Below are 23,996 nucleotides of genomic sequence, written 5' to 3'. Positions count from 1 at the left end.
ATCCAGATTCCTGATCCAAAGAAACCGTGGGATAATAATTATGTGTTCAATATATAACTAATGCACAAATCATAATCCACTTGGAGCTCCAAAAACTGTTATTCTTGGGGAAAAAAAAAAAAAAGTTTGTGTTGCCAATTGTTATCTTCTTCCTCCACTTGGAAATAGCAGAAATACAGTAGAATGCTTTAGAGATATGTCTACCTTTATCTAATTCAAAACGTTAATGTGGAATATAATTCTCTGTGTAGGATTCTCAAAATATAAATTAGTTAAATTCAGTATTTTTCAACATGGTATTATTTTGGTACTTAGAAAATGGAGAGTACACTTCCAAACCAGTTTTTTTTTTTTTAATGTGCATGCTTCCTTATTTTTTAAAATAAATGTTTTATTTCAAACAGTTTTAGATTTGCAGAATTGTCAGTATATGAAGAGTTCTTGTATATCCCTTCCTCAGATTTTATCATTAACATCTTACATTACTATAGGACATTTTTTTCACAATTAATGAACTAACACTGATATACTATTAACTAAACTCTATAGTTTATTCAGATTTCCTTGGTTTTTACCTAATGTCCTTTGTCTGTTCAAGGATCCCATCCACAATGCCACATTTACAGTTAGTGGTCTTGTCTCCTTAGGCTTCTCTTGGTTGTGACTGCCAGTATTTTTAATGACCTTGGTAGTTTTGAGGAATAGTAGTCAGGTATTTTGTAGGATGTACCTGTACTGAAATTTGTCTTGTTTTTCTCATGAGGAGAGTAGGGTGAGGTGTTCTGGGGAAGAGGACCAGAGGTAAAGCATCAGTCTTATCACACCTTGTGAAGGACATAAGATGACCCATCACTGGGGATGTTAATCCAGATGACCTGGCTTGAGATAGTGTTTGTCAAGCTCCTCTGTGGTATGTGGCTCTTCTCCAGCCCCCACCCCACCCCTTTCCTACTGTACTCCTTGGAGGAAAATCGGGGTGTGCAACCCCCATGGGGAGTCATCCATTACCTCCTGGAAAGCAGAGTAGCTACATGGAGTATTTGGAATTCTTCCCCGTGGGAGATTTATCTATTCTCTTCATATATGTATATATATATTTTTTTTTTCTTAAGATTTCATTTATTTATTTGTCAGAAAGGCAGAGAGAGTACAGGCAGGCAGAATGGCAGGCAGAGGCAGAGGGAGAAGCAGGCTTTCCGCAGAGCAAGGAGCCTGATGTGGGACTCGATCCCAGGATGCTGGGATTATGACCTGAGCCAAAAGCAGCCGCTTAACCGACTGAGCCTCCCAGGCGCCCCGATTCTCTTCATATATTGATCTAATTATTAATATCTGAATATATATTGATTTTATGCTTTGGGTTATGCCACTACTTTATTTTGTTGCTCGAAGTGTTGTGGCTTTGGTGGTTGGGAGTACTTTTGTTAACTCCTATGTCCTTGTGACATACTTTGCGTCACACTGTTGTGAGGTGTTTTTTGCTTTGTTTTGTTTTTCATTTTTCTTTTAGCATTACCTTACTTTCTGGTACTACAAGATTCTCCAGGCTCATTCTGTGTATTTCTTGCTTTAGTCCTAAATTAGCTATTTCTCCAAGAAGCTTGGGTTCCTTTTATTGGAAAATAGTATTAAAAGCAAGATTTGGGTGGTAGGTGTGTTTATTGCTACTGAGGTGTCATTGCTTCTAGGCCAAACCAATTTTTCAGTCTCTAGACATGGGACCTTGGAATGTTCCTATATGCATCATGTATTCTAATTTATTCAACATTTTTACAAAGATTACGATGTGTCAGGCATTATTTGAAGCCTTTTGCAAATATTAACACATTTAATCCTTGTAAAAACCTCTGATCAAGATAGGTAGTATTAGTAGCCCCATTTTATAAATGAAAAACCTGGGATACTGAGAGGTTTAAACATGAGGCCGAAGTCATACAGCTAATAAGTGGCAGAACCAGGAAATGAACCCAAGCACCTTGTTCAAGATTTGGGGGAATAACCAGCACACCACATTGCCTCACAGTGGCAAAGACCTCACGGAGCAGCAGATTAATGAATTAATGAGTCCACCTACATTCATCTCCAACCAATACCTATTATGTGCCCATTAGGTGCTAAATTCTGGGCTAGATGTTAATTGGCTTAATGCCATTTGAGATACTTTCTTGGGCTGCAGCCCAATTTAAAATGAAGGAAGAGGCTGTTGTAATGTCTCCTCCCCTGAGAGGACTCTGGCAGCTGCGAAGGATGAAGATGGTGAAATGAAACCACTCCACTCAGGGGCTGCAAATACACTTTCTTCGGCTACAGGTAATATCCCAGGGTGAGAGGCAGTGCCTGCTTTATTTCGTACCTTCCCAGTATCTTTTCCGCAAATGTTAAAGAAAAGGTTTATTATCTTTTCCTATAGATGAAACACCCAGTCATGATGCCACCATTCACTGATAAAATATTTGAAACTGTCTTTTGTGAAAATCATTGAACAAAACTGAGATTTCCATTGACAGCTGGCTGAAAGAAAATTTTAAATGTATACTTACTTTATGACGGTCACTAATGGGTGGTTCCCAGAGACCAAGCCGAGATAATCTGAAAGGAAATGGGCAAAATAACCATGCTGAATGGAAGTATCTGCAAGGATTACAATATTATTTTTCCCTGTACATTTAGTGGCAGAGCTCTGTGAAGTGTCTCATGGCTTTAGTTGCCAATAACACGTTTTGGGAACGGGAAGACAGGAGAGATGAAGATGGGTTTGGCAGAAAGGACTCACCTAGAAAAAGAAGGTGGAGGCTGACACAGTGGGGAATCTTGCACTGACCTCTTGCTGATATTTATAAATTCCTTGGAAGAGGACATGGATTCAAGGGAAGGGATAGTCAAGAATATGGACCTTCATTTTTCAGGTCAGAGCAAGGATCAAAAGAGCCATCTTCGAGATGTACCAAGGGTTAGGGGTATTCCAAAAAGAATTAGCAAACCCAGTGCCTTAATGCTACAATAAGAAATCACAATATAATAGGTCAATAAATGGGAATAATGTAGTGATTAGATTCATAGGTCAGGGGAAAGGAATAATCAAAGGGTTTAGTCTGTGAGGAGCCAACTGAGTTTGGCGGAGTGGGTTTGATTGGGAAGACTTCAAGGAGGGGGTGTGATGCATTGAATCCCTTTGCCAATGGCCATGGGAGAGGGGTGGTCTCTCAGATTTTGTTTCTGGCATTTATAACCTCTCTCTGATAAAAAAAAAAATTGCATTTGGGTATCTCTGGGGGTACCAGTGTAGACAATATAATTAGTCCATCAGATATAGTTTCAAAACTATCAACAGGGTCAAAGCCCTCTTGGGAAACTCACATCAATTAATTCTTAAATATCAAAGTATCACTTTTATCAGGAATTGGGCAATTGTTTGGATTTCTAAATAGCATCCTTTTTTAATTTAAAATATTGTAATAATTCAAGGAAAAGGTGTTCCGACTGACATGTTAGAAAAAAAATAATATTCTACCGATTTCAGTATATTTGATGATATACCAATCATTGCAAAATGTATCTGTCAATATACCAAGGACTCATATTCCTGCAAGCATTTAACAAAGTATTGAATATACTTAAACCAGAACTAGGAGTTTTACCAAAGAGTTAATAGATTTGTCCTTTCGAACATAGACTAGAGGCAAAATATTTCAGTGTAAGGACCTCAAGCAGGTTATTAAACCTCTGGATGTTCCACAAATAATAGTTATAATGTTATTCTTAGTGCCAGCAATATAAGAATTCTGATCTAAGATAGGTTCTTAATGTTTTTCTTACTTATAATAACCTACACACTTTAATAATACAGATATTTAGAAGAGACTTTGGTTTAAAAACATGTAATCTTTCCAAGCATGATTTTTTTTTAAGATTTTATTTATTTATTTGACAGAGATCACAAGTAGGCAGAGAGGCAGGCGGGGTGAGGTGGATGCGGAAGCAGGCTCCCCACTGAGCAGAGACCCTGATGTGGGGCTCGATCCCAAGACCTTGAGATCATGACCCGAGCCAAAAGCAGGGGCTTAATCCACTGAGCCACCTAGGCACCCCTCCGAGCATGTTTTTTTTAACTGGAAAAAAAAAATCTGTGAAATGGCTTTTATATATTTTCCTTTATCTCATAGTTACTTTGTTGACATACAAACAGATTACAACTTGTAAAGGGGTATTTTATAGGTTTTCATTGTTAGGATGTGGAATCTAGTCAACATGAATTCACAGCGTTTTACATTTTGAAATATAGTTGACTCCATTTCAGACTTTCCGATTTTACTGAAACAACAACAAAGGACACTTGGTTACAATGGCAAGGTAGATAAATGAGCAGTTACTAGAGCTGACCTGGCATAGGACGCCAACAGCTGTCGTTAGTATCAGAGTGGACAGGCCATTAAAGACCAAGCTTGTTGGAGGCATCTCAGTCAGTTGGGCTGAGACCAGGAGAAGAGAGCATCACATGAAAGGTATCAAAAGCTCTGCTTATTCTCTAGGCCCCCAGACAACTTTCATTGATCTGCGCACAGGAGTACATTGAAATAGTCTGTCTTACCTATTTTTTCTCAGAGATTGCTAAAACAATGCTGGAGGTCGGGTGTGAAGGTAGATAGGAATGCAGCTGTAAATAATGAACAGGGTATAGAATCTATTTTTATATAATAGCAGCTTTCGTTGAGACATACATAAGGGAAATTTTGTAGATTACATACATATCTTGCTAATTTAAATGATCGCTTCAGGGAAACAAGGTGCAAAGGACAGGAATTCCGGAGTCTAGTCCCGACTTGGCCATTACTAGCAGTCGCTTACTATTACTAGGCCTCTTTATACAGAAAAGCACATGTATTAACTCTAAAATCCCTTTCTGACATCCATTTCAAGTTGGCCCTTACTTTTCCTATAAGAGCTCCATCAGGAAGTTTATGGTTGATGAGCAAATAAATACAGATGTAGCCAAATTTGGTTTTTCAGAAGCTTGAAGTGAATTTTCTTTTAATTGTGTCAGTGCATGAAATAGTTACTTTATGTATTTTGGGTTGCATATACAAATTTCAAGGCTTATGATATGAATGTCAGAGAACATTCGGATAAAAACTGCTTTGAAATGTTTTAAGTGTTGTATGAGGATACTGTTCAGTTACCAACACCAGTATTTCTAACTATCTTATCCGTCAGCCCTAACATCCACTCACGTTAATGATGAATAAAATGGTTTCTGGTCTCAGTGTCGGTATCTAGTTTATCAGATGCCAAAACATAGCATTTTCACTGAACAGTACATTGTGACATGAACTTGTAAATAGAATCAAATAGCTCTTTACATTTTCATTTTAATATGATTTAATAAGTCTAGTAATTTGAATATCAGAATCCAACCCTCATTTTCCTCAGGAAGTGGAAAAGGCTTAATATTTATTCATCTGGAAAAAAAAAATGTGCCATGCTCCAAAACACAATTTAATTAGAAACAGATGATACTCATCCTCTCAGGGGCATTTAGCACACTCTAAATATATTCACAGCACTGTTGATCATTTATAAACACAGCTACCATCGCGACCAGAGAGTCGTGTCTACGGCAGTTCATTCATGATCTAGAGTGAAAAGCCATGAATTCTGCGAGGCTGGAGGCCACCTCAAAACAACAGGCAATCGATATTGCTCTGTTTTACAAAATGCTTAATAAAAATATTTTAAAACATTCTATTCTCTTGTTTTCTACTTTTAGACCGAGTGCTTAAATGAGGATTAATCTAGTTCTCTCCACTTCAGTAAATATGGAAATCAAGCATGGAGGGAATAGGCTTAATAGGATTCTAGTTTCCATGAAAGGATCATTGTTTGTGCCCTTGCTCCTCATAGCACAACTACACTTACGCAAGGTACTGTCCGGAGCTCCTTTCGGAGGCCATGATTCATTCTGATGCCATGACTCTGTGACTCAAGTTGGGAGGAATGGATAGTATTCCCATTTCTTTCTTAAAGCTGGTCTTAAATTCAGAAGGCATGTTATGATTAAAAATAATAATAATAATAATAACAAAAAGAAACCAAATTCATTCCAGGGACGAGAGACAGGATAAATGGAGGTTATACAAATGTTTTTTTCTAGCCAACTGGTCAGTCAGCAACATTTATAGAGAACCTACAAGGGCAGAGCCCAGATGGAATTATCTGCAATGTCCCATGTGGGAGAATCATAGGCTGGGTCACAAGCAGAAAAATACAATCATCTGATAGCCATACTATGAGTTTATCCATTCCTTCAACAAACATTTACAGAGTATCCACCATGAGGCAGGGGCTAAGGGCTAGAAATGAATGCTACGACTTCACCTTTAAGATACTCGCTCCTAGAGGGGAGAACCCAGCTAGTCACGCAGGATAGACAAGAAAACAAATAAAATAATCAAAATGTGAACAGCTGAATGACAGACTCACATAAACTTGAATTGCTGGTCTGAGCAACACCTGCACATACACCTTGCTCCTTCCCTTTCTGATGGTTTTTCTCATTACTGCCTGGTCATGAGTACTGTCATCACTTCATGTCATATGTTTATTTGTTATTTTGGTTTTCTGCCTCCTTCCTTGAAAGCAAGAGATTTCTTTGGTTGACTGAGGTCAACCAGCCCCCAGAACAGGACTTAACAACCAGGAGGTGGCCCATAAACATTTATAAAGGAATATATAAGTAAATAATCATTATAGAAGTCATTCAAAAGAAGGTATGATTATCTGGAAAGTCGGGAGGCAGTGATATTGGGTGATTACAAAGGGGGATTACATTTTGGCAAAGAAGTTGAAAGTCGGTCGAGAGAAGTTTGCTGGACAGGTCCTTAGGGACACCCAGCAATAGGTCCATGGAGTATGGGCAATTTTGTCTGCCCAGTGTCCTGACCTCCTGGAACAGTCTCCCAGTTCCCTGTGGCTTTAATAGGGCAGCTACTCCCGAACATCTACTCCTCTGACCAAGGGGGAGGACGCAAACCAAGCTAGGCCAGCTGGTTCTCCCTCCTGGGCCCTGAAACCTGGACAAGAACAAGGAGCAAAGGCAGCCATCCCAGCAGCATCTCCGAAGGATGGTTTCCGTGTTCCAGCTTCTGAGACCCTAACTGCCCTGGTTCCTGTCGTCCCCAAAACCTGTTTGGTCAGCTCTTCCCTCAGCTCCTTAAGCTATTAATATCCTTCCAATTAACTTTTTTTCCCCCCTCTGGCTCTGGTAGTCTCAGTTTATTTCTGATGATTACATTCAAAGCGCTCTGTGACCACAGCTGATTAAAAGATGAATGTGGTTTGGAAAGACTCAGAGTGAAGAATTTTTATTGAGCGCTCACCATGGGCAGGTACAGCTCTTTATAGGAGTTAGCCAATTCAACCTCTACAACCATCTCCATGAGTACCTCTTCCCATTTAAAAACCGAGCCAAGCTCCCACTCTATACCAAGTGGCTGAGCCAGCATTTGACTCTACAGACCACAGTCTTAAGAGTTCCCCACTGTCCTCCTGGGAAACACAATTTCAAGTGTGCAATAAGTAACTAGAAATGCCACTGGTGTCATGGTCGGGTTAGGGGAATTTGGGTTAGGGGGTAGGTGGAGATGGGTATCCTTAGGAAGTGGGTAGAGTTAAGGGTAGTGGCACTGACTTCCATGCTTGTAATTCAGGACTCTGACACTCCGAATTGTGGTATGACTCTTTTTTCCTAAGTCATGTAAAGAATTAAGTAGTTTCCTAGTGAGAACTGCTAAGACAGGTGCCTAGAACAGGTGGTTCCAAAGTCTGAAAGATAGCTTAGCATAATTGCATATTTTTATTAATTAACCACCAGATACATGTATACATGGAAGGGACTATAAATCATATAAATACCTCTAATTAAACTTGAACAAAATGTATCCCCAATTCAACTTCCTCTCCACTGTTTTCACACATGAGGGGAAATGCAGTCACGGTGGAGAAACAGTGCTCTTCACCAATTATAGTCTAAAGCTCCTTCTCTTTAAAAATCTTACAAGAACGTTTGGCCCCATGGGCCTAATGGTAGGGTTCTGAGCTTCTGGGCTCACAGTGCATCTGGCCAAGTCTGCTGTACCCCCACGATCGGAGGATCCTCTTCCTCCCACATCACTCCAAATAGGAAGCAGAAAAGGGTCCGTGCTTTTGGTTTAGTAAGTCAGGAGAGGTCAGGTCTTCAGATCCAGAGTCATCAAAATGTGCTGCCTCCCTCATGGAACACAGTGGAAACTGCACAGCAGGGTGCATTTGCATCACTCATCCCACTGGAGCTTAATGAAGTCTTGGCTCTACCCTATCTCCCCGGGATAGAGATCAAAAGAGCGGCATCCAAACCATCCTCACTGGTACCAGTGTGTGGGGGTAGGAGGGAACGAGGCCCTCTGTGGCCAGGGTATCAACTGCCTTGGCCATCTCTTTGACTTCTTCAACTCCAGGGAAGTGGTGGCATTGCTGCTCCAGCAGCCTCTATTTCTCTCTCTTGTAAGGCTTGCACAACTCCTTTTAGGGGGATTTCACCAGTGATGTTGCCTTATGAACTAGAAACTCCTTATCAGTGTCACATAATGAGGAGGAGAAGACTGTGCCCCAATGCCACCATTTCTGGCACTGCTGAGCCTGAGGCCAGCCTGGACTGTTCCACCAAATTTCCTTGTGAACCACAAGGTCAGCTGGCCTATGGCAGAATAAGTACTGATGGTCTGTATTCCAAGGATCAGTGAACAAGCAAATCCATCCCAAGGTGAAAATTGCTGCCCGGTGGGGATTTGCACTCACAAGAACCCGGCTGATGACCTACAACAGTTCCCTTATCTTTGGTCGGGACGCAGAACCAAGACTCCTCCAATGGATGAAGGTCAGGCCTGTCGTCTCAAGGCTAACCAGGTCATGTTGGCAGCCCTAAAGCAACCTCAAAGTGGAGAGTGTGTTTCTGAAGTCAGAAACTCTACTAGAGAAAATCCAAGGAATTGCAGTGGAAAGCCAAAGAAATCTGGAGTCGGGACTCTAGTAAAATGTGTGCATGACTTTATGTTCTGAGCTATGAAACAGTCACAGACATTATTCAGCAAGAAATATGCACATGCATGACTTTTCTTATAGCAGATGCCTCGGGTGACAATAACCTTTCTTTTCTTCCTATCTCTCTCTCCCTTTCTTCCTTCCCCCCTTCCTTCCCTTTTTCCTTTCTTTTTTCCTTCCTTCCTTCCTTTTTCTTTTTTTTTTCTTTTCTTTACTCTTCTTTCTTTCTTTCTTTTTCTTTCTTTCTCCCCTCTCTCCTCTTGTCTCTTCCATTTTCCTATTAGCACAACTACCTTCATTTATGGGTATAGGCATGTCCCAGTCATCTTGCAAAGCATTTTGCACACGTTACCTCTTTTACTTCATATAACAATCTCAAAAAGGAGAAACTGTTGTTCTTATCTTACTGTGAGGAACAAAGGTTTGGGGACATGACAGCTGTACTAATGGGGTGTGACCCCGTATCTGTCTCACTCACAGCCCTCTCACTCTCTACCCTGACTCAGGACCACTTGTGGTAAGGTGATTAATGGCCCTTCAAATATGTCCATGCCCTAATCCCCAGAACATGTAATGCTACCTTAAAAGGCAAATGTGACAATGCCAATATGGTTAAAGTAAGGACCTTGAGATGGGGAGATTACCCTAGATTATCCAGATGGGCCCAATATAGTCACAAGGTTCCTTATAGAAAGGAGGCAGGCTGGGTGCCTGGGTGGCTCAGTTGGTTAAACAACTGCCTTTGGCTAGGGCATGATCCTGGAGTCCCAGGATTGAGTCCCATATCAGGCCCCCAGCTCCACAGAGAGTCTGTTTGCTCTCTTTCATGGTCTCTCTCTCAAATAAAGAAATAAAATCTAAGAAAGAAAGAAAGAAAGAAAGAAAGCAAGCAAGCAAGCAAGCAAGCAAGCAAACAGGAGTGTCAGAGTTAAGGCAGAAGGCAGTGGAAGCAGAGACTGGAATGATGCAGCCAGAAGCCAAGGAATGCTGGAAGCTTCTAGAAGCTGAAAATGGAAAGGAAATAGATTCTCCCCTCAGAGCCTCCAGAAGAAACCAGCCATTGACTTTAGTCCATTGAAACTAATTTCAGACTTCTGACTTCCAAAACTATAAGAGAAGAACTTCGTGTTGTTTTAGTCTAAGCTTGTAGCATTTTGTTATAGCAGCCACATAAAACTGATGCAACCACCTTCTTACCCTGACACTTCTTTTCTATGCTGTCCTCACCAGCACCCACCTTTGCTTCCTCCCCCCCAACCTACACACTACATCCAAATGAGGGATTTAGAAGTAGTTCTCTCCTCATCAACCCTGAACAATTTGCCCTGGGTGTTGGAGGACTCAAGGACCAGAAACTCTGTACCATGAGGATAGGAAATGCTTGCATGCAAGGGGTAGGATGTGCAGAAACAATTTAGGACAGTAGTAAGGACTACTGAAAAGGAGTTAAGAGTCATTAGCATATAGGTGATGGTTAAAATCAAACCATAGCTCGACCATGTAAATACATGATAGTGACATTGACTGAACTAGGAAGTGGAACAAGGGAATTAACTTTCCTAATAATAGGCCTTCCAGAGATACCATAGAAGGTTAAGAGAAAATGTGATCTAGAATATAATTTTTAAAAATTTAAAAATTTGAAAAATTTAAAAATTTACCTCAGCTAGGTCATGAAGAGTATTATATCTCAATCAGAGAGAAACAAGACTCAAAGAAAGCTCTTGAGTACTGTACTGGGTACAGGGATACAAAAATGGTCATAGTTGCTTGACACAAGACTAGAGCATGGGGACGCAGCTAGATCTGGGGATGTCCGGCACAGGGGACCTTCCTAAAGGAAAGCACCAGAAGCATTCACAAAGGAAACGGACCATGTTCACTGAGAAACAACTGGCCGATTTGGAATCCTTGTTCAGCGAGAACCCATACCCCGCTCCCAGCCTTCAGAAAGAAATGGCCTCGAAACTGGAGATCCATCCCACCGTACTGCAGGTGTGGTTCAAGAACCACAGAGCAAAACTCAGGAAAGCCAAACAGCAGTTAGCTGGAGCAGAAGTCAAGACCAGCCCTTCCAAGGGACCCAAGGATGCCCCTCCAGGACACCCCCCGTGGTGCCCACCAAGCCTCCCTGGTTTATACAGACCACCCAACACCTTCCTTCCAACTCAGCATATGCTCCAATCTGAAGGTTCTCCCAGACCATTCTGTTGGCCACAAAATCGTCCACTTTGGCTGCTGCCGAGACCCTAACGTCTACTCCCTTTGTCCCATTATGGAATCTCAGATTCTTCCCACAAGCTTCACTGCTTATTCTCTTGGTTCTTCATCTCCACAAAGAACTTCATGAGCGAAGCCAGACGCAAAAGGTCACATACCGTAATGATTCACGACGATTCCCGGACAAGAGATTCGAGATCCACGCAACATGGATGCATTCCAGAAACACGCTCCGTGAAACGAAAGAAAGACACACAAGCGCCCGTTGGGTAGAACTGAGTGGAGAGAGGCACTCAACAAACTTACAGCGACGGGAATGTTTTGTGGTGTAATTAGGATGACAGGAACCTGCACTAAATTCACCCAAAGACACAGAATGGCAATACTGTATTACATACACCACAAAAAGCAATCATGGGGCAGGATGAAGGCGCCAGCCATGGAGGTAATCATTTTGCAATCTATAAATGTATCAAATCAACGCACTGTACACCTTATACTTGTATCTCAGTAAAGCTGGAGACAATGTTTAAATTCTATCTCAATAAACATATACAATGAGGGCGCTGGGTGGCTCAGTGGGTTGGGCCGCTGCCTTTGGCTCAGGTCGTGATCTCGGGGTCCTGGGATCGAGTCCCGCATCAGGCTCTCTGCTCAGCAGGGAGCCTGCTTCTCTCTCTCTCTCTCTGCCTGCCTCTCTGTCTACTTGTGATCTCTCTCTGTCAAATAAATAAATAAAATCTTTAAAAAAAAATAAAATAAACATATACAATGAGACTATTAGGGAAAAAAAAAAATGGTCATAGTTCCTGACCTTAAGGAGATTACAGATAATTTCATCATAATGTAATGCATGGTGTGATAATGGTGTCAACAAGTGTACTCTGGGGGCACAGTGCAGGGGACAGTTAATCCAAAGGATAGACTGAAGAAAACTTTCCTGGAGGAAGTAATAACTCATTTGTAGGATGAGCAGGAGAGAGAGAAAGCAGGGGAGCATTCATGGTAGAGGAAATAGCACAAAGTCCTGGTCGGGGGGTGGTAGTTAAATCAATAGGAGTGGATGAGTCTCCCCAGGAAGATTATGCATAGTGACAAGATCAGAGGAGCAAGGCCAGAACCCTGGAGAGGAATAAGTGTTGAAAGAAGCCCATAAATAAGTCCAAAAGAGAGCAAGAGGATCTGGAGGGAAATCAAGAGAAAATGGTGTCATGGAACCCAAGAGGGTAGAGAGCTTTGGGAAGGAGGGAGTTGAGGGAGATGAGAACTAAAAGTGTCAAGAGAAAACAAGAAGTGAGTTTTCTCAGAGCAGGCATTAGACAAGGAGAGTAAAACTGGATTGCAAAGGGCACAGGAAAGAAATGGAAGCTCCATGTTGAGACAACACTTTCAAGCATCTTGGTTGACAAGAGAATGAGAACCATGCCTCCTTGTCAGGTCTTTAAACTTTGGAGACAAAAATAGGCTTTACAAGCTGCCACTGAAATGAAGAGATAAGATTTAAATACACAAGGAGAAGATAAGAATCAACTTGGATCTTTCTCCTCAAACTTAAGACAAAGCTGAAGTGCGTGCAAGTACAAGAAGAGAGGGGCGAGCTGGCTGGAAAGAAGAAAAAGAAAAACATTTTAGAAGTAAAGAGACTATATATTTAAAAAAAAAAAAAAACTTGTAAAAGAAGTCTCAAATTGAAGATCCCAAGAAGAATAAAACAGATCTGGAAGCAGATGAACGAGAGAAATGGGGGGCTGGGGAAAGAGTTAAAGATGCTTAGGCCAAAGGAGTGGATTCCACATCAAAGAAGCAAAATCAATAATAATTACACAAAATTTTATAAAAACTACAAGGTTGAAAAAATAGATGAAGAATTTCAGACAACTATGCTATAATGATAAAGTAGGAGATAAAGGACTATTCCAAAACCCAGTTTCCATGGTCATCCCGAATTCGGCAAACATTCACCAAGCACTGACATAGTAGGAAAGGATTACATTTACTTAATAGCAATAAACACAAAAATAAAAGATTTTGCTTAAGAATTACATTAAAATGTTCTTTCATGAAACCAAGTGGCTGGATAAGATTTTGAGGGCTCTAGTATAAAACTAAAGAGTTTAAAGTTTGCAACAGAATTCAAACAATTAAAAAGATAGAGAAAAATAAAGAACAAGAAAAAAGGAATGCTAGTGGTGTCAAAAGCTGTTGCAAAGTCCATAGTATGAGTACTGAGAAGTGATCATCAAGAGGTCACTGATGACCTTGACAAAAGGTTTTGGGAGCTTTCAAGTTTTACATATTTAGAGAATATTGTTAAGAAAAGATCAAAATTATAACATCAGGGTGGCAGGCAAACAGCATGATCCAACTCAGTGCTGTCATTTCTAATCACTTCTTAATAACCCTGAACAAGCAAAGAAATAATGGTAAAAATTCATAAGTAGCAATAGAAACACGCAATAAGTAATTGTATCCTGAAAATGTCTTAATAATGATAACAACATATAGTGTACCCATAAGCCTGAAGTTGAGGTCAGTTGATCACCCATGTCTCTCTGGCCTAACCAAAGGTCTGGGTCATCCCTGTATTCACTTCCGGATGTCAAATGATTGACACTTGACATGTCCTTATTCATTCAAAGGATGGAGTAAAGTGTGCATGAGATGAATTATTAAACATCTTGTTAAGCCTGGTATCTATCAGTATTTGGATCTGATCAAGATTTGCAGATAGAGGGAGAAAGCACATTTTCTCTGTTAGAGAAGGCAAGTTTTATCTCTTTCCCTGATGCCAGAAGAAAAATTCTTCTGTAACTGAGTGCTAGGTCATTGACTGGCTGTCAATAAATGTTCTATGAATTAATGAAGGGCTAAGAAATAGGAGTGTAGCAATAATTAGACCAAGTGTAGTGTAATGTAAATGTAATGTAAATTTCCATAATTGAATAAAGGTCTTTCCCACAGTTTTGGTGAGGGATGGACAGCTCTTTACCTGAACTCAATGTTCCGTTTTTGCAATGTCAGAGAAACTCACGGATTCAGATTAACTGAAAAGGAAACACATCTTAATTGATGAGATGTCTGAAATACAGACTAGTTTTAATGAGGCATGCCTTTGTAAGTCACACAGAAACTAATTGCATACAAATCAGTGGCAAGCATTACTAAATAGGTTGTCTCCCCAACCCTTTCAGTGACTTAGATAATGGTTGTTTTTTATTAATTCTTTCTCTTTATTGCAAGTAGGAATTTTTAAAAGCTGTAAGTAGCTTAACTTTTCTCCTTAGCGCCATTCCAGTTGACAGAAACATTTGCTGAGCAAATCCCTTCTTCTCAGTAAGAAAAATAAACTGCTCAACCTGGTCTAAACAGCTACAAATTCTGATTTAATGTGTGGTTTGTTAAAAATTAAATTGAGTGTACTTATCATTATGTAGCATTACAGTCACACTGCATTAACAAATGGGGCAGAGAGAAACCAACATTGTGGAATGGCTACCATTTGGGACGTACTTTCCATTTGATGATGTCATTTGATCCTCATGAATGAGGTGGCTACCATTATCCCCATTTTACTGAAGCTGAAACTGAGAATCAGAGATGTGAAATAGTGGCCTTAAGATCAGACAGGTAGTAAGTGACAATGGCCAGTGTGATCCTAGGGCAGTCTTACCGAAAGCCCGTGAGTGCTTTCCTCATCATATGGTTAAAAAACAAAAGACCCGATTCTCTGGGAGCCAATTCATTGCAGAACTGGAGCTTCTAGGAGAATGGTAGTCAGCATGCAGTTAGTGCCATCTTTTATCACTTATATTCTTTTCAAGGTTCAAGGTGTGCTCTTTGAACACGTATCGACATCTTGAGCCTAGCAGATTTTGTTGCATTTGTAATTTTGATAGGAAGACTACCTGGATGAATGTTCTGGAGTCTGGCATGTTGAAATGAATCTCAAATAATTCTAGAAAATGATTTATTAAGGCAGAGACAAAGGAAAATCAGTTGCCTTGGATTAGATAGGAAAGAGAAGCTCCTGACACTGAGACAAGATAAGCACTGAAATAAAACAAGGACATTTAGTGGCACCCTTGTGTGAAGATATATGTAACAATCAGTGATTCCCCCATCAGTCACCTGGAGTACATAAGGAAAAGCAAAAGCATAGTCTATTTTGACTGACTCCAACATGACTCCCTCAAATGTTGACACGACTGATGAAAATGCAAATTGTTCTGTGTGATTTTGTGGGATGGTCAGTCATAAGGGGAGACACAGGAGAGGTTCAGGAAGACAAGTTTATTATACTCACAGGTCCTGAGGACAGGAAGTACACCACACCATACAGGCCACATGAGGGAAGCCTCAGGATAGTCAGGAGGCAAAAAACAAGAGTGAGGGGAAAGTCTAGGTCACAGTCTTTACTGTGGCTTCCATGGGAAACGCAAGGCAGGGCAGCGGAAACAGTTTAGGATTGGCTAGTTTGAATAACTCCAGTGGGTTTGGGGCTATGGTGGTGGTCTTTCATTGCCTGGTGTGAGTAAGCAGGGGAAATGTTGGCTTGGTGTGAATGAGCTAGATGGAGGAGGCATGGCTCTAGATTGGTTAGTTTTTAAAGGCATGTTGCCCCTGAGTCCTTTGCTGTGGTTAAGAACTGGTTAGCCTGGGGAGGGGCAGTATCTCCCCAGCCAGAAAGGTTTTGAAGTTTTCAAAATATCATAATATATAGGAAATTAAGAATATAAACCATACACAAATATACCAAAAATTAGCACCAAATAATAGAATCTAGATAGAGCCCCGGCATCTGCTTAACCTTTAGTATAACAGAGTCTACTGGTCCCCAGAGCCTGGACAAACAGCCGTACGCACAGCTGGTTTGGGGAAACTCATAGGACAAACACAGTACAATGACCACAGCTCTTAGGCCAACACACAATCCCAACCCAGAATGAGACAAGCTGAAGGTTTGGATGAAAGATATTAAAAAGCATCACAACATACAGATAAACTGTACAGAAGCTAATTGGTCAGCTGCTGAATGGAAAACACACAAGGTCAAACTGTCTGGAAGTTAAAGGCACATCACACAGAACAGCTAAATCCACCGTCGCCACACAGAACACATTTGGATACCCCCAGAGGCTATAGAATAGAACCCACCACCAAAGTTATACATATTTTATGATAAAATTAAGGCTGCTTACAAATGTGTTTTTAAGAGAAGTACCAACTTTTTACCAACAAACAAAGCCAACACATTTAAGATTTTAATCCAGTCTGAACACATAGCAGGGAGAAATTCTACTGGATAAATTCCTTTCTATAGTTTGGCTATAATACATTTTAAGCCTTGAAAGTAGTCTATGCTTCTCTTCTATCAGAAATATAACATTTGTTCATTTACTATCTATATGAACTAATGTTTAAGATTATTCTGATGTATCACATAAACCTGTGAACCAGACTGCAAAAATAGCATCTGTGCATCCTTCCAACTGATACAGCAAACAAGGGCTCACACTGGGCATTTTGTGGTGCCCTTGTCATGTGTGTGCATCTGCAAAGATGTTTATCAGCAAAGAGGGATGACAGCTTGACACGGAGTGTTGACTGAAAGCATCATTTCAGCCTAAGTACAGCAATTTCTCAAGTAAATCATTGTTTGATGTCAATTCTTTTATAGTCATTAATTTATCATAAGCACAGGTCAAACCATTTCAAGTCAGACAAAGATATATTTCTTTTTTACCGCAGGAAGGCCCCAAACAGGAAGTGATAAGTTGTTACTTATGTTCTTTTTCTTTTATCCCCAGGCATCTCAAGTCATAAGCTTGCAGGGGGGAATGTAGTTAGCCATCACCTGAATGAGTCATCTTTGGGATATGGCTGTCTTTATAGAACAAGCTTTGTGGTGGTAGAATTCCAGTTTGTGTCAAGGGTATGACAACTACATTTGAAAGCAAGCAAATGTTTCACATAAAGGGGAGTGAAAAGGAGAGGCCCCAACTCTCACTTAACACCATTCATTTCAAACACTGCATATCCCTTACCTGAAGAACAGGAAAAGACCCACTCTTAGCACCAGAATTTGTGTTCAGCCTATGTACTTGCTAATCCACATGAGCTAATGAGGAGAGGGAGATGCACCGAAACCAAAAACCCATTTCCTACTGGCCTCTTGCTAATCCAAGAATTCCACTGACAAGCTACCAGTGTCAATGCTGACCAGCTTAGCAACAAAAACCTTATCAAGGTATAGCCATTTTTCATATTAAGCAATTTCAAACATTTATTTCTTACTTATGCTTGCCTGTAAGGACCACATAGTCCAACATGAAAGACAAAATCCAAACAAGGACAGTGTGAAAAATGTTCTTAGAGGTATTATTTATATACTGTAGGAACACAAGAGACAGACAACCTCTCTCTGGCACGTTGGAGAATGATAACAAAAATGCAATGTAACAACTACCACCAACATTTACTGAGAACTGACTTTGGGTCAGGCACGATTCCAATGCTTTATATGTTTTACCTAACTTAATCCTTACAATTCAATGAGATAGAAACTAATAAAGCACAGCATTCATGAAACATTACCATGTGTGAGGCACTGTTCTACAGGCTTCTTCTTCAATAAACTCACAGCAGATCTGTACAGATCTTATGACCTCCATTTTCTAGGTGGAGAAACTGAGGCACTGAAGGGCTCATTAATTTTCTCAAGGCCATACAAATAGGAGGTGGTGAAGCCACCATTTGAAACCAGACAATCTGGCTCTAGGGCCGACATGCTCAACCACTAATACACGCAGCCTCACCCAATTACTCTCCCATGGTTACAGATAAAGAAATTAAGGTCCAACTGATGGATGGCTGGACTAGATAGAAAGTGTAAGTGGTCTGACTGCAGAGTCTGCCCTCCCAAGGCTGGGAAGAGTCATCTGAGCTGATGCTGAAGGATGAGAATTTCACAAGATTGAGAGAACAAGGAAAAGGTGTTCTCACAAGGGAAGAGTATGTGCGGACAGTCATCCATCGTGGCGAGTTCTGACATAGAGAAGTGGTCTGGAATGGCTCAGTAACTACTCTGGGGCTGCCCCCACCGACCTGTTCTTGAAGGAGGTGACTTAAAGGAGACGCCACACCAAGGAGAAATGGGTACTGCGCAAGTAGAACATCCCTGCCACCAATCAAAGTGGCCATGCTGAAACTTTCGCAACAGCTGCTGTCATTGTTTGTAAATTCAACTTTCAACATAATCCAAAATGCCAGAAAACACTCATTTCCTATTTGCAGGAGGTTTCGCAGAGCTGATTATGAATAAAAACCGTCATGCCCTGTTCCTTTTATCAGGAACCTCACTGACAGAGTCATTTACTTTTTATGAAGACAAATGAATGTGGGTATTCTGATTAGAAACAGAACAACATCAGCTCGAGAACCAGACTCTGAACATAACATCTGGGACATGACAGCTGTCAGAGGCGGACTCTGAAGACGCATCACAGAAGAAGAAACAGCAACGCTAGGCACATCTGGTGAGTCCAACTGACAGAGGCAACTTGACCTGTGTTAGGGGACTCTAACAGTGAGTATTAGCCTGTCCCTCTCAACAACTGGACATTGATATTATTATCCTTCATTAGGGAGGATGGTCACCTTGGGGTGGAACTGGGGGTGACAAATTGGACATGCAAGGTGGCTTCAGTCAGACCATTTCTTCTGACAAGTCTACCACCCACAACATTTTTTGAGACATTTTTCACTCATAGGCCAGCCTGCTTTTGAACTGGCTAGCTAACTGAACCAGAGACAAGTGCGTGAGCCAAAAGCAGGTTGTATAGGCTATCCTATTAGTAATCTGTCCAATACAAGAGAGTGACACCATCAGATTGTTTCTGGAAAAGTTTAGGCAAGACATATAAAAAATAGGAGACCATAGAGTGGCAAAAAAGCAGAAAGACTGAGGAGTAAACTAATGTCAGGCAACAGCAGGCACCATGATTGATCTGGGTGGTAGGGAGGAGAATGAAGTTGGCCACAAGCAGCCTCTCATTATTTAAAGAAAGAGTCACTTAGAGACAACAATGGCACATGCTGGCTTTCCTCCTGCTCCCATCCAGATCCACCCTGCACCCTTCTATGCCCCAGGAAGCTGATCTCTACAGAGTGCACCACCTGAGACGCCTTGCTCTCTGGCTTCCTGCTGAGCTGTGCCAGTTGGAGACATAGCAAGAGATTAAAGGTTGAGAGGAGAAAGAGTTTGGGGCATTTCTTCCTTTTTCCCTCCCTGCCTTGCATCGTGCTTCTGGCAGTGACACTGTCCTTCTACAAGTATGCCCCTGTGAGTGCCCCTTTCCATACCTGCAGTTCTGGCCAGCTCTGGCTTTTAGCTTTAGGCTCAAGAGTAAGTCTCACTGTTAGTCCCTGGCTGCTTCAGCACCTGCTTTGGCTCCTCTGCTCCTGCCCACACATTTACAGACAATCCCTTCATTAAATTACTTTCAATTCCCAGCCTGGGAGCCTTTTCCTTCCATGCGGGCTGATTTGTGGAAGAACACAAAATAGAAAGCAGTAAGACAAGAATGAGTGGAATGAAGTCTGCTACGAGGCTCTTTACTCTTCCCTGTTCCTCTGTGAAATAAACCCTTTCACCTGAGGTAACCTGTGTAGACTCTGGAGAGCCTCAGGAATCCATAGGGCAGTCGGGCATCACCTACAAGCCTTTCCTCATTATGACAGTTGTTTAACCAGTGATATTTTTACATAAGCGTTTACTGAGTTTCTACTATATGCCAGGCATCATGCAAGGCTCTGGGGACCAAGTGGCAAACAAAAAAGGCACAGTCTTTGCCCTTATGGATCTTACAGTGGTCGGGCAAGTAGGGAAGGCAGGGTTTGAAGTAGTCATGGAGCAGAGGGTAAACAAATAATCATGTAAGCAAGCTTATAATTACAAACCTTGACAAGGGACTCATTGGAAGCTAAGAGAATAATAGGCAGTCTCGTTTAGAAGATTGACTCTATTTAATGACTGGAGTTGTTTCATCTTATAGATGAAGAGACTGATAAAAAGTGAATATGAAGAAGACTGTGACATAAGCATGTTTTAGGTAAAAATGCCTTGGTTCATAGGACAAAGCCATGTCCCCTCCATCACCTCCTTTTGCTACTGAGAACAGATAAGGCTGGGTTTTGATAAGTAGGTTATGTGGAGGACAAGTACTATGGTGACCAGGTCAGTGCAGACACCGTCCTCAGTCCCTGCTTCCAAAATTTCCTGTCACCAGAGAACGTGTCTCTAGATAGGCAAGAATTTTAGTGTTTGAAGAAGTGTGAAATGAGGCCAAAAGGGATGTCAGCCACCATACCTACCTTATCCACTGTTGTCTCAAAGCTGCATTGCTTGGGGTATGAGTGATCTGAGTTAATGAGTGACCTCATTATGGGGTATGAGTATTCTGAGTTAATGGGGTGGCAAACTTTTTCTTTTTTAAAGATGTATTTATTGGGCGCCTGGGTGGCTCAGTGGGTTAAGCCGCTGCCTTCGGCTCAGGTCATGATCTCAGGGTCCTGGGATCGAGTCCCGCATCGGGCTCTCTGCTCAGCAGGGAGCCTGCTTCCCTCTCTCTCTCTCTCTGCCTGCCTCTCTGTCTACTTGTGATCTCTCTCTGTCAAATCAATAAATAAAATCTTAAAAAAAAAAGATGTATTTATTTATTTGAAAAAGAGAGACCATGAGGTGGGGGACAGAGGGAGGGAGAGAGAGAGAGAGAATCTCGAGCAGATTCCCTGCTGAGCAGAAAGCCTGTTGTAGGGCTCAATCCCAGGACCCTGAGATCATGATCTGAGCCAAAACCAAGAGTTGGAGCTTTATTGACTGAACCACCCTGGGACCCTGGGGAGGAGGGGTCAAAACTTCTGAGGGAAAAAGGAAGAAAGTCCTCTTCTTACTTTCTTTTGTTCCCCAATGTCTTGGATAACCAGCAGTAAAGATATGTCTTCAGTTTGCCTTCTTATGTGATAATCCATTAGTACAAAAAAAAACCATCGAATTTTGGGGGGTCTTATTTTGGGAATGGGCAATTTGAAACCTTTGATGTTTTTATACAATATTCATGTAATATTCAATTAATAATTACTGAGTTCCTATTAGGTGCAAGACCTTGTGCTAGTCTCAGGGTATATAGTAATGAGCTCGACCTACATGGTCCTTGCCTTTAAGGGATTTCTAGTGTGGCCAGAAAGACAGATAATTAGCAAGCAGTTGCAAAAAAATTATAGTAAGTGTTACACAGGATACTTGTAAGACACTTAATAAAGATTAGAAAAGTCAAGGAAAGCTTTCCCAAGAAAATTGCCATTTTAAGTTAAGTACCTAAAAGATTTATAGCTGAACAGAAAGCTGTAGTAGGTGAGGGATTGGGACTGTTCCAGGCAAAAGAAACAGCTTCATGTGCAAAGGTACTGGGGTGAGACAGAGGTGCATAGGGATATTTACTGAAGGCCCCTATGGCTGTAGGAAGGGATGTAAAAAAAAGAGATGGGAGATAGGTTGAAGCTGTCATGACCACACTTGGAAGCCCAGTTCAAGGTGTTGGCCTTTATCTTAAGATTATCATAACAATAGATAGTAATTACAGCCTGAATTGCAATTGTTTAACCAGAAGGTAGTGAAATAAGAATAGAGTCTGCAGAAGAACACTGAAGACCATTTAGTGGATTATCAAAGGAAGAAGAGCCCAGGAAGGCCTGTCTAAAGAGAATGGGAGGTACACATGGAGGCCACCCTGCACCTGAGTTCGTATGGCAGCTACCCAGTGGACCTCTGAGCCAGGCTGCCTGTCAGAAGGTCCTGGCTCCACTCGTAAATGACACAACCTTTAACAACTTACTTAACTTCTTTGGGCCTCAGTTTCCCTCATTTTAAAATGGTGGCAATAACATCTATAGAGCCCACTTCATAGAGCTGTTCTGAGGATTATATGACTTAATATTTAGAAAGTGCTTAGAAGAGGGAATGGCTCTTACCAAGTGCCCATCAGGTGTTAATTATCATTAACCATTCCTTATAGTGAAAACTTGCAGATTGTGAACAATTTGCTGAGTTCATTCAGCTCGCCAGCAGTGAGGTGTTCCAAGCAATGGAATATATAAAGAACGGATTTCTTACTACCAATCTTGTATTAACTACTTACGTTCATAACTTTCCCTCAAATAAAACTTGTACTAGAACAGAACTTTTATTTCACAAAGAGCTTTCATTGTCTTTCATTTTCCCAGAAACCCTGTGAGCAAGAAGGCTTGTTTCCTCATCCAGAAGAACAAAAAATTACCCAAGAGAATACAGAATGTAAGAAGTAGAATCAGGGTTTGAACACCGGTTTTCTGGCTCAAGGTTCACTAACTGTTACACGCCAGTCTCCCTTCCTCCTGTGCTTGGATGTACGTTTGGAGGTCCTGTCCCAGTAGCACTCCACCATGTTTCCAATCAGTTTCCAGATGGTTTTCACCTGCAACCACTCCTTCTGCTACCTAGCACTGTAGAGAAGCTTGTGGGTCAAATGATCTAGTACATAAATATTATTACTACTACAGCACTCTTGTCCTCAGTCTTCCCATCAGAGGGTAAGTTCCAATAGTCAATCCACATTTAGAAAGCATGAAAGAACTGATCAAACTATGAGTTAACAGAGTATCCCTCCTTCACCTCCATTATTTCAATGAAATGATAGGAAAAAAAGAATGAAGGCAATCAAAACAGAGCAGGTGTTGCATTTTGTACTCTTTGGCATTTCAACTTAATATCAGAAAATCCACCTTGTTATTACACACTTGTGCACATGTATGTGTTCAACTGAATGAGTCCTATGACTTAGGTTCAGATAAAAAAAATAGCGATGTAGGGGCGCCTGGGTGGCTCAGTGGGTTAGGCCGCTGCCTTCGGCTCGGGTCATGATCTCAGGGTCCTGGGATCGAGCCCCGCATCGGGCTCTCTGCTCAGCAGTGAGCCTGCTTCCTCCTCTCTCTCTGCCTGCCTCTCTGCCTGCTTGTGATCTCTCTCTGTCAAATAAATAAATTAAAAAAAAATCTTAAAAAAAAAATAGCGATGTAGATTCAGAACTCTGAAGAGGTAGATGGCTTCTTCAAATGCATCTGTGTTTATGGACACAACACTGAGTCAGAAAGGGTTATTCTGCAGCTCACATCATGTTCCAACCACCAGCCAGACTGCGAGGTGAGTCACCACCCCGTCAGGCACTTCCTCAGAGTTCCTCCACTCGGTCGTCTCCGGGCAACAAGGGGCTCTGAGCAGCACGTAATTAAAGCCAGAGTAGTTGAAGAGGGAAAGGAGGCTGATCATTAAGGTGTCAAGGAAGAGCCAGGTGGGAATGATGATGGATTGAAAACATGCATTTAGCCTTACGCTCTCCCCAAGCCCCACAAAAATGACAGTAAAAGGATTTTATTATAGGCCTAAACTCACAAGAACAAAGAAAATATGAAAAGAAACAAAAGCAATGAAATTTTGGAAGCTGGAAAGCAGATGGGTGAGTGGTAACTGACTCAACAAACCTGAAAATATGAATCCTAAGGCAGTAGTGGGAAAGACAAGAAGCAACCAGATTTACGTAACCCCCCAAATGGCCCAGGAATTGGCAGGACCAGGTATTTCTGGAAGAAGGAGTTGATATTGGGGCTAAAAG

General features: G+C 41.3%; 2 protein-coding genes across 2 annotated transcripts in view; one reads left to right on the top strand and one right to left on the bottom strand.

Annotated features, from left to right (window-relative positions):
• The window catches only part of NCALD (neurocalcin delta), a 266,759-nt gene that overhangs the window by 173,819 nt on the left and 68,944 nt on the right, over positions 1–23,996 (bottom strand). Inside the window, exon 2 of the mRNA XM_032858567.1 lies at positions 2,541–2,589. The gene's annotated coding sequence lies outside the window, so the exon portion shown is untranslated. The remainder of the gene's footprint in view (positions 1–2,540; positions 2,590–23,996) is intronic.
• LOC116868262 (divergent paired-related homeobox-like) lies at positions 10,861–11,426 on the top strand. The gene is given in 2 exon segments (XM_032858380.1): positions 10,861–11,175; positions 11,177–11,426. Coding segments are annotated over 2 exon segments (561 nt in total). The 3' UTR covers positions 11,423–11,426.

The sequence above is a fragment of the Lontra canadensis genome, unplaced genomic scaffold (assembly GCF_010015895.1).
Source record: "Lontra canadensis isolate GAN:19392208 unplaced genomic scaffold, GSC_riverotter_1.0 scaffold15, whole genome shotgun sequence".
In the NCBI taxonomy this organism is placed as follows: Eukaryota; Metazoa; Chordata; class Mammalia; order Carnivora; family Mustelidae; genus Lontra; species Lontra canadensis.
Note: the sequence above shows the minus strand (reverse complement) of the source record. Positions and strands in the feature narration are given on the sequence as shown.